Source organism: Schistocerca piceifrons, chromosome 8, assembly GCF_021461385.2.
Source record: "Schistocerca piceifrons isolate TAMUIC-IGC-003096 chromosome 8, iqSchPice1.1, whole genome shotgun sequence".
NCBI classification, from domain to species: domain Eukaryota; kingdom Metazoa; phylum Arthropoda; class Insecta; order Orthoptera; family Acrididae; genus Schistocerca; species Schistocerca piceifrons.
The window spans coordinates 502407154-502419168 of record NC_060145.1 but is presented as its reverse complement, the minus strand read 5'-3'; the positions used below and the strand labels follow the sequence as shown (position 1 = coordinate 502419168).

The 12015-nt window shown below is 46.0% G+C and overlaps 1 protein-coding gene across 1 annotated transcript in view; it reads right to left on the bottom strand.

Annotated features, from left to right (window-relative positions):
- The window catches only part of LOC124712491 (aminopeptidase N-like), a 141914-nt gene that overhangs the window by 31477 nt on the left and 98422 nt on the right, over nucleotides 1-12015 (bottom strand). The window contains exon 9 of the mRNA XM_047242786.1: nucleotides 336-573. Within this exon, the coding sequence (XP_047098742.1) occupies nucleotides 336-573 (238 nt within the window). The remainder of the gene's footprint in view (nucleotides 1-335; nucleotides 574-12015) is intronic.

Genomic DNA, 12015 nt, shown 5'->3' with positions numbered 1-12015 from the left:
CCAGACGGGGACTCGAACTGGCGACCTTTGCTTTTAACAGGAAAATGTTCTTCCGACTGAGCTACCCACGCACGACTCGCGACCCCTCCTGCCAGTATCTCGTCTCCTCCTTTGGATAATGTAATATTTGTTATCAGATGGTTAAGAGGCCGACTGAATATTTGGGAATGCTGGCTAAAGTGAAATTGGACGGAAATTTTATAGTATTTTTTTATCTCCTTTCTTAAACAGACTTTTACTTTTAGCATAGTTCAGCCATTCGGGTTTCATCTGAAAGTAATGTTTTCGAAACGCGTCTCGAATGTGGAACAAAAGAAACTGTGTGGGTGTCTTACCGGTCCATTTGTAGTTGAGGAGTATCAGTTCTCCCTCCGACAGACCTACGGTGATGTCCATCTGGTCGTCGAGCATCCACACGCTCTGCATGACGTCGTCGCTACCCAGCTGGGAGCCGTTGTTGAAGGTAATGAAGATGGGCCACGGCGCTGCGGCCTCGCCATCCCCGGACGGCGTCAGCTGGAACTTCCACTGCCAACAACGGGCAGTCAGGTCACCGCCCGTGTCGTGCTGCACCTGCACTTGGCACTCGAATTGTAGTAATAACTGAGTAATAATCGAGTAGTGAGGATTACTGGAGACTGGGAAACCACCTGCCGGCTCCAGCTAGTGACTTCTCCACTATCCCGGAAACCCTTACTTCGAGCGTATCCGACATGGCGACCACGAACCTATCCACTTGTAAGGTGGCAGAATAAATGATCATATTCGCACCTTACATGAGAACTTTATACATCGCAACAAGAAGGTGAATATTACACCTAACGTTCTTCGGCGGTTATGAGAACATTTACCTCTCAGTATGTATTGCAAAAAGGGTTGACAGTAAATCGACGGTAATTAACACACCGTATGCGTGTCTTTGAGCGGAAGGTGGAACAGGCAACGTGAGTCGTTTTTAGTTTGAAAAATACAGGTGGGCAACGGCGTAGCGAAGGCGCGCTGCAAGGGTTACGACGGAAGCCACTTCAAGGTTTGGCAGGAGTAAGGTCAGCGACCCGACCAGGTGATTCAGGAGGGAGGGCCACGCAAGGGACAAAGGAAAGGCTTCAGAAAGCTACGTTTCGGAATTCCTATGGGACGCGAAGAAAAACTAGTAACGCATTTCGATGACGCGTCCAGCGCATGTGACACGAGGAAAGGTCAATATACTTTAGACCTCAAGAAGGGGCACAAAACGTCCGATTGGTGGAAACGCACAAGGAAGGAGAAAAATACTGAAGTTTCGACGCAGTTTGATAGAATGGACATTGCGATTAGTAGAGAGAGTTTCCGCAAAATAAGAGGAACGCTCCTATTGATCGAAAAAGGCCGTGACGTGAAGAAAAAATGAACCCAAGTGGGGGAGGTAGTTCTGCCGTGAGTAGGACAAGAGAGAAATTTTCGGGGATTCGTCTCTGAACTGGCGTCAAGTGCAGAACGGAGTGTTTATCACTCTGTACGACTCAGAGAAGAAATTTGTGTGGACACTGCACTCACAGCGGCTGCAATCCAGCTCTAGCAACGTTTAGCTCCAACTGTGGAGAAACGAACCAGCCAAATTAGTTAATTGTTCTTGCGAGAACTGAAAGGGAACTATAGTATGCACGCTGCTCCAACCACGCGCGTGTATATCGCCACGTACTAAGACTAGGGCTGAGTACATGTTTTCTCGCATAACGAGAAACACAGGGGAAGTTTCTGCTGGAAAGTTCAGCAAAGGCCTGATTAGTTTTGTAGGAATTTCAGTGGGAGAGAGCGCCATTCCATTGCAGTCGGCAGCTTGTCGCAGATGAAGGCAAACACCGCATACAGAGGCTTAAACTGTGTTGCTTCACCAGCTTGTGTCCACTGTAAACTCGAGCGGCCTTGGCTAATCTTGCACTCACATTTGTCACGTAACTAACGATCTACCGTAGATTTGATTGTCATCCTAAATAGTACCAAACTTTGAACCGGAATCGGACGATTTTCGTAGTACCGACCAACATCATAACATACGTGTAGGAGCAGTTTTGTAAAGAAACTTCCAATTTAACTTTTATATTATTGTGCTTAGGATTACTGTTCTTTCAGAGAGTTAATATTTAATAGTGTTGTGTGTAGGATTATTTCACTTTTTGATGTTGGCGAGATGCGTTATCCATTGCGCTGTTTTTATGTCGTCGAGTTGAAAACTGTGTAAAAGCTCTAATTTTTGTGCTAAAATTTGCTACATTAAACTTGTCATTTCAACTTACACAGTTGTTTTCAATTCTGGAATACGCACCCATGTTACACACTGACTAAAGCCAATTAAATTAGTGGGACAAACACGGCAAAAAGGGGTCTCGGGCGATGATAAGCTATAAATTCAATAATAAATACAACACCGTTCGAGGCGTAACATTCAGAAAAAAAAACACTCTAAACTGCCAAAAAACAAAAGGCGACAAAATCATTCAACACACAGCATAAGATCGCAGTATCCCAATCTGCAGTTAACTTATATAGCTGCACCCTATAACAAAATACCAATAACCCCTCCCTCCCCCTTCCCCCCACAAATACGAAAGCCGGTATCCCAACCTCCAGCTCACCTATGTAACTCGCCCCTAGACCAGGATACCAACAAACCCTCCCCCAACTGAAAACTCGGGTATCCGAATCTCCAGTTCACCTATATACGAGTACTTTGACTGTACCCAAAAGTGCACTTACGGTGTCCGCGGTTTTGTTGGATATTGCATTTGGTAATTGTGTGCGTGGTGAATAATGGAAAGTGAAGATGGGAAATGACGAGTCGGACAGGACAAGACGGCGAAACGCATGAGAAAATAGTTTTCGATAAACGACGTGAATGGATCAGAGTTTTAACATTAAATCGTGAAAGATGATAGAGGAATCGTGGTTCTTTAATGAAATCGTGGGAGAAGGTAGGTGGATCAGTGTTTATTAATAATAGTGTCATACGTTCGATATATTAATAAACGTTGAACCACCTGCCTTCTCCTGTGGTTTACTTAAAAAACTGATTCAGTTACTCGGTGGTTAAGCAGGCACCTAAGAGTGCAGTTTAAATGTTACGACATAATCTCTTTTATATGACAACTGCACATCATGACGACTGGAGCACACTAAATGACACAACGACATACCTCACAGACAGTACATAATTAAACAGCTAGAGCGTGCCACAGCGCCCGCTACAGCACTTCACTTCCACTCCGAAACATTCCGAGACTCCACGAGTCGGCGAGGTGTCGCGGCACAGCGCAGCTACTGTACGCGAGGGGCCGAAGCCGGCGGGCGGCGCAGTGAGGCAAGTCCTGTACACTGAGCAAGCGGTAAAGGGGACACCAGCAGAAATCTGGAGAGCCGATTAAGAAGAAATTAAAACTTTCAGCTCCGCCGATGACAACAGGATTTTGTCAGAGACGATAAAGAACGATAAAGTATCTGAATGAAATGGATAGCCTGTCGAAAGGAGGTTATAAGGTAATATCGACGAAAGTTAAGCAAAGGTAAGTCTGATTAAATCAGGTGACGATGAAGGAATTAGATTCGGAAATGATACATCACAAGTGGTAGACGAGTTCTGCTTTCTGCGTAGCAAAACAACTGATGACGGCTGAAGCAGAGAGTTTGTAAAATGTAGCCTGCCTATACTTCGAAAAGGTATCTGAAAAAGAGGAAGTTCTTAACATCCAATATAAATTTAAATTTCACGTAGTTTTTTGTGTATGTATTTCTCTGGATTGCAGCCTTTTTTATCTTAGACGTGGGCGACGAGCAGTTCAGACAAGAATATAGAAGCTACTTGGGGGGTGGAGCCAGAGAACAGTGTCTAAAGATTAGGTGCATAGTTGGCCTAAGCGAAAGCGAATTGCTGACAGGGATAGAAGCCATTCTCCAAATTGAAACGTATGATGGCTCTTGTCGCATGTTTGTAAATGTGCAGAGTGGTTATAGTTTGGCTACTTGAGCCAGTATAGAAGGAAAACTGCTTACCGTATAGGCACCCAGCTTTACAAGAATGATGTTCGGATTGTGCGCTGCAGGATTTGCGTTGTTAGTAGTGTTGGTTCGTTCTACGTCTACATCTGCATCTACATGAATACTCTGCGAATAACATTAAAGTGCCTCGCAGAGGGTTCATCGAACCACCTTCACAATTCTCTATTATTCCAATCTAGTATATCGCGCCGTAAGAACGAACACCTGTATCTTTCAGTAAGAGCTCTGATTTCCCTTATTTTATGATAGTGATCGTTTCTCCCTATGTAGGTCGGTGTCAACAAAATATGTTCGCATTCGGCGGAGAAAACTGGTGATTGCAATTTCGTGAGAAGATTCCGCCGCAACGAAAAACGCCTTTCTTTTAATGATGTCCACCCCAAATTACGTATCATTTCAATGACACTCTCTCCCCTGTTCCACGATAATACATAACGTGCTGCCCTTCTTTGAACTTTTTCGATGCACTCCGTCAATCCTATCTGGTAAGGATCCCATACCGCGTAGCAGTATTCTAAAAGAGGACGGACACGCGTAGTGTAGGCAGCCTCGTTAGTAGATCTGTTGCATTTTCTGTGTCCTGCCAATAACACACAGTCTTTGGTTAGCCTTCCCTAAAACATTTTCTATGTGTTTCTTCCAATTTAAGTTGTTCGTAATTGCAATTCCTAGGTATTTAGTTGAATTTACCACCTTTAGATTTGACTGATTTATCGTGTAACCGAAGTTTAATGGATTCCTTTTAGCACTCGTGTGGATGACCTCACACTTTTCGTTATTTAGGATCAACTGCCAATTTTCGCACCATTCAGATATCTTTTCTAAATCGTTTTGTAATTTGTTTTGATCTCCTTATGACTGTATTTGCCGATAAACGACAGCGTCATCTGCTAACAACCTAAGACGGCTGCTCATATTGTCTCCCATATGGTTTGCATAGATAAGCAACAGCAAAGGGCCTATAACACTACCTTGGGGAACGCCAGAAATCACTTCTGTTTTACTCGAAGACTTCGCGTCAATTACTACCAATTCGCTGACGGGAAATCACAATCCAGTCACATAACTCAGACAATATTCCTTAACCACGCAATTTTACTACAAGCCGCTTGTGTGGTACAGTGTCAAAAGCCTTCCGCAAATCCAAAAATCAATCTGAAATCCCTTGTCAATAGCACTCAACACTTCATGCGAGTGAAGAGCTATTTGTGTTTCACAAGAACGATGTTTTCTAAATCCATGTTGACTGTGTGTCAATAGACCGTTTTATTCGTTTTAATTAGTAATGTTCGAACACAGTATGTGTTCCAAAATCCTGCTGCGTATCGATGTCAATGATACGGGCCTGTAATTTAGTGGATTACTCCTACTACCTTTCCTGAATATTGGTGTGACCTGTGAAACTTTCCAGTCTTTGGGTACGGATCTTTCGTCGAACGAACAATTATATATGATTGTTAAGTATGCGGCTAATGCATCAGCATTCTCTGAAACGAACCTAATTGGTATACAGCCTGAACCAGAAGACTTGCTTTTATTGAGTGATTTAAGTTGCTTCACTACTCCGAGGATATTTACTTCTACGCTACTCATGTTGGCAGCTGTTCTTGGTTCGAATTCTGGGATATTTACTTCGTCTTCTTTTGTGAAGACATTTCGGTAGGCTGTGTTTAGTAACTCTGCTTTGGCAGGACTGTCTTCGATAGTATCTGCCATGCTATCGCGCAGAGAAAGCATTGATTGTTTCTTGCCGCTAACATCACATACGACCAGAAACTCTTTGGCTTTTCTGCCAGGTTTCGAGACAAGGTTTCGTTGTGGAAACTGTTATAAGCATCTCGCATTGAAGTACGCGCTAAGCTTCGAGCTTCTGTAAAAGATAGGCAATCTTGGGCATTTCACGTCTGTTTAAATTTGGCATATTTGTTTCGTTGTTTCTGCAACAGCGTTCTGACACTTTTTGTGTACCAAGGAGGATCAGCTCCATCGTTTGTAAATTTATTTGGTATAAAACTCTCAATTTGTGCCGATACCATTTCTTTGAATTCAAGTCAAATCTGGGCTACACTTTTATTATTAATTTGGAAGGGGTGGAGATTGTTTCTCAGGAAGACGTCAAGTGAACTTTTATCTGTTTTTTTGAATAGGTATATTTTTCGTTTATTTTTAGGGAATTTGGGGGTTCCAATATTGAGTCTCGCTACGACAACCCTGTGTTCACCAATCCCTGTATCCGTTTTGATGCTCGTTATTAACTCAGGATTATTTGTTGCTGAGAGGTGAAGTGTGTTTCCACAACCGTTTACTACTCGCGTGGGCTCATGAACTAACTGCTAGAAATAATTTTCAGAGAATGCATTTAGCACAATTTCGGATGATGTTTTATGCGTACCTTCGGAATTAAACATGTATTTTCGCTAACATATCCAGGGTAAATTAAAGTCACCACGAAATATGTTCGTATGAGTCGGGTACGTGTTTGAAATCAAATACAAGTTTTCTTTGAACTAACAATGACCTCGTCTCATGCTAATTCGCAGGAGCTATCTACTTCAATTTCGCGACAAGATAAACTACTTCCAACAGCAACAAATACGCCACCGCCAACCGTGTTTAGCCTGTCCTTTCGGAACACCGTTAGGTTATTTGCAAAAATTTCGGCTGAGCTTATATCCGGCATTAGCCACCTTTCAGTGCCTATAACGATTTGAGCATCAGTGCTTTGTATTAGCGCTTGGAGCTCTGGTACTTTCCCAACACAGCTATGACAATTTACAACTGTTATACTGACGGTGCCTGTATCTACGTTCTTGCTGTGTTCCGCCTGCAAATAAAAAAAACCGCCCAGTCCACGCCAAAAAGCCCCTGCTACCCGTGTAGCCGCCTGCTGCGTGTAGTGGACACCTGATCTATTCAGCGGAACCCGAAACCCAGCCACCCTTTGGAGCAAGTCGAGGAATCTGCAGCCTACACGGTCGCAGAACCGTCTGAGCTTCTGATTCAGACCCTTCACTCGGCTCTGTACCAGAGGTGCGCAATCGGTCCTGTCGACTATGCTGCAAATGGTCACCTCTGCTTTCATCTTGCTGGCAAGACTGGCAGCCTTTACCAATTCTGTTAGCCTCTCGAAACCGGAGAAAATCTCTCCTGATCCAAAGCGACACATATCATTGGTACCGACGTGAGCCAGCACCTGCAGTTGGCTGCACCCTGTGCTCTCTGTGGCACCCAGGAAGATGCGTTCCACGTCTGGCGTGACTCCACCCGGTATGCACACGGAGTGCACATCGGTTTTGTTTCCACGTCTCTATGCCGTGTCCCTAAGGGGCCCCACAACGCGCCTGATGTTGAAACACGAGTATCAGCGTGTATCACTGTTCCAGACAGGTAGCACGGGTCTGGACGTGGGGAGCAGGGTTTTACTTGTAAAGCTCTTTCATAGAAACAACAGCAACAGTGATGGCGCCCTTTGGAGTACCGACGCGTTAAAGGAACTCCGAGACGTCCTCTTTCCGCACCGGGGTTGAAGGGCGTAATTCAGAAGTTGAGATTAACTGGCGATTCGGGAATTGCTCCCGGGAGAGGCCGACGGTCAACTGCGCCACAAACTGACGAAGGAGTTATACTGCCGCACGCGATGTGCGACCTGCTGGCAGTGCGCCAGCCGTGTCAGGGCAGCTGGACGTTCCGTGGTCCGACGTTACAAGAGTGCTGCGAACGAGAGTCTGACGGTATACGTACTAACCTCACATCGATCACCAACTTTTGGCACGTGATGCAGACATTCGAATAGGCTTTGCTGTAACGTTTCCTGCAAGGACTGAAGTTGATGACGTGTGGCCTTGGAACATTTTGTGGTGTGACGGAGGTCATCTCTCCCGATCAACAAACTCTCCGTATTTAAAGGCAATCGAGAACCTGTGCGACGACTCCAACTGGGCTGTTGGCATCACAGAGCCTCCACTGGGGAACCTTACGCGGCTGACCACGGCACTGCAGTTGGCACGGGTCCGCCAGTCTCGCACCTGTCTCGGTAGGTGGCCGCGTCAGTGCGACTCGGCAGCGTACGCCGTCCACTCGGCCGTGGCAGCGGCGCGGGGGGCCCAGTCGCGCAGACTCTCTGAGGGGAACCGACGGTGCCGGGCTGCGTTCTGCGTCGTCAGGCGGACTCGGCATGCGCCGCGACGGTACGGGGCGCCACTGCGTGTTCACCTTTTGTTCGCACAGCTGCCCACATCACACTTGAGGCGTGCCACGCCGATGTCGGAAGACGCTCGAATTACGGACACCTCGACGGAAGCTCGCCTCTGTCTGTCCACTGACCAAATTAGAAGGCGGGATATTTCTGCCGAAAAAACTGGCTCTGCAATGGCGGGGGCTGCACGCACCTCGTTCTCCGGCAACAGCTGGCAGCTCGCCTGCAGCAGACGGGAAACGGCAGCAGGGGCCGCGGGGAGCGCCGGCCGGACCCGCCAGCCCTGCCGGGTCCGACCGCTTCTCTCGTCTGCGGCATTCCGGGGACTTTGTGTAGGTACGCCTCAACGTTTGCCAGTGAGTAACATTCTGCAGTCACGATTCCTGCAGACGCTAATTTTTCAGTCTGGTGTGCATTGGCGAAAGTAAAGCAGATCCCCGGCTGAGATGAATTCCGAGAATCCTAATAAAATTTAATTCTGACGATTCAAAGCCTGGCGACCACCGGCAGACGTAGGAACGAAAAAACACCGAGACTAGAATGTAAGTCCCCACAATGGAAGGGGAAGCCCAATCCGACAACAGCCGATCGTGGCTGATTACGGACCGAGGAGTCGATAGACCAAACACGTTCCTAGATTAAATGTATCCACAGTTGTGATTATCGACAATCATCAGCTGTGTACTGGAATGACGACACCGAGTTCGTGCTCGACCGGGAGTGGAAGGCGGATTTGCCGCTTGTCGCCAGATGGCTACCCGAGCACGGCTCGCGGCCACACCTGTACACGTACACACGTAACGGGCGTACGAGTACAGGTCGCAGACACACGTGGATCTTTCGGCCTGGCGCTGAGCTGAGTCGCGGTCGCATAGCCTACTGGTGAGGCGACTGCTCGTCATAAGCGGGCCCCGGTCGAGCACGAATCAAAAGTGTCGTCGTTCCAGTACACAGCTGACGAATATCCGTACTCGCAACTGCGGATACGTCGCATGTACTTCGTAACGGCTAGAGTCACCGCAGTACCTGTTCCTTTGGTCGTGCGTGCATGTCCGAAGAAAATCTGCATCGTAATTCGTAAGAACACAGGCACTGCAATATCGTAAACGTGTCTGTTTCCAGTCCGATAACTCATCCTGGCGGCACAGAACGACGGCGAAAATAGCCAATATCTAGCTCGTACGCACTTACTCATTTATAATTTCTTGTTAATAATACCCTATATAAGAGTGGAAATGTTATTAAATAATGTTGAATGTTTGCTTATGACAAGTTTTTAATTCTGAACCGTTACCTGCCCTGAATTTACACTGGCCAGTTGCCTCGTTTCTTATAGTTTCAAAAATGTTCTAGTCCTGGAAATTATTTAGGTAACTTCACAAACAGTTCCAAGTTTCGAAAAAGTCTCCTGCAGATCTGTCTTCATTACGCTGGCGCACCCAAAACTTTTCCTCCAAGTGTTTTGCTAAGAATAATGTTCTTCACTAGCAGAAGCCAATGCAAAAACCCGTCATCAGAATCGCTCGTGCTATCCCCACAACACAACTGATGCGACCTCCCTATCGGCCGTTAACTATAGCCAATGTTGGCACCCGTGGAGGACGGCTTCTGTCGGCATTGCGCCATATAGCCACTGCTTTACATCGGTTCGGGAGAAATATGCATCCAATGTGCGTGCACAGGACAGGCCACGACACCCTTAAAAACGGGGACGTGAAGCGAGTTTCATATGTGAGGATCAACTGTAGTGCATTATACTTCACTACCACTTTATAGTCGGGATCTGCATTTAGGAGTAGCGGGAAGGGCTCTGAGGGACAGGGTACAAGGGAGAAAGACAATACTCCGCAGGAATTTCTAAAATCATTGAGGCAAGTGGCAACGAAACGTCCATTCAAGTTGGTGTGTAGAGTCCGTGAGACTGGCGATGTACCATCAGAGTGTCGAAAAAATATAATTCGCGTAATTCTGGAGACAGCAAGTGCAGATAAACGCGAAAACTATCGCACAGTCGGTTTAAAGGCTCGTGCATCTAAGTTGCTGACGAGATTAATGGAGAGGAGAATGGAAAAGAAAACTGAGGATCTGACAGACGACCATCGGTGTGGCTTTAGAAAATGTAAAAGGACCAGGGAGGCAGTTCTGACCGTTGGGTTTAATAATGAAAGCAAGGTCGAAGAAAACTCGAGACACGCTCACACCATCGGCGACCTAGAAAAAGCATTCGACAATATGAAATGGTGCACGATGTTCGAAATTCAGGAAAAAACAGCGCTGAGCTGTGAGCTGTAGGGAGGGACAAACTGTACAAGAACCGAGAGGGAACGAAAAGATTGGAAGACAAACAACGAAATGCTTAGGTAAAAAGTCCTTAAGACAGCGATCCAGTGTTTTGCCTGTACTGTTCAATCTATACATCGAAGAAGCAATGACGGAAATAAAAGAAGCGTTCAACAATGGAATCAGATTACAGGATGAAAGAATATCAACGATAACGTTCACTGATAACATTGCTATCCTCAGTCAGCGTGAAGAAGAATTACAGGACTTGTTGGATGGAATTGGTACAAATATGCATTCATAGTACACTGGTACGAGACAAAGGTAACGGAATGTACAAGAAACAAGAATAGCGAGCAAGTAAACATCAAAATTGAGAATCACAAAGTAAAGGAATTTTGCTACACTGGAAGCAAAATTATGCACGACGGCCGAAGCAAGGTCGGTGTAAAAAGTAGTCTAGCACAGGCAGAGGGGCTCAAGTCCACAGCTGTCTAACAGAGGCCTTTATTTAAGGAAGAAATTTCTGATAAGGTATACTTCGTGCGCAGCATTGTATAATATCCAATTGTGGTGTGCGGGAAAAGCGGGACAGAGCAGAATCGAAGAGTTTGAGATGTGGTACAACAGAAAAATGTTGAAAATTAGGTGGGCTGAAAGGTCAGAGAGGAACGGAATATATGGAAAACACCGACAAGAAGAAAAGACAGGATAGTAGGACATCTATTAAAAAAGACATCAGGAATCGGGGATAACTTCCGTGGTTCTCGAGGGACCTGTGCAGGGAATAAAACTGTAGGAGAAGGCAACGTTTTGAATTTATACAACAAATAATTGAGGACATAGGATGTAGATGTTAATATGGTATGGAGAGGTTTGCAGGAGAAGAATTCGTGGTGGGCTGGATCAAACCAGTCAGACGACTGATGACTAAAAGAAAATAGAAAAGTGGATGTGTGTCTGGATAAGGTCAAGAGGAGGAAAGAAAAGGGAGGGAAGCTCTGCAATTAGAAAGTAGTGCGGAAGGGCTAGTCAAATCTGATAAGAGTGATAGATGTCAGGGCGGGTTTAACTGCCAGGAGGTGGGAGTCTGCTAAAACTGTGCAGGGAGAGGATATGGAAAACGTATAAGTGTAGAGCGCGCGGAATGTGTTGTTATATGCGTCGCAGCTCACCAGGATTTGTAGCTAAGCGGGAAACTATGAAGTTACTATAGTCGAGTCTACGGGGAGTGTAGGATGTACAGATGTGTTTAGTGTCAACATGGAGGTGGGGAAAAGATATGACCTCGTAAAAGACTGTTACAGGGGAAGGCATGTGGATTCAGGAAGCAAGGCCGAGAGTGTGTTGTTCGATGAACTTGCAGGGGTTGATGGAATGACGGCTTGTCAGATATCGAGGCAACATTTGCGTAGGAGAGGATAGGTCACATGCAGGCATTGTAGGCGTGGGGGATGGCGAAGGGACGCCGTCCCTACGTTCTGTCAGTCAAAAGCTTCTGCCTGTTG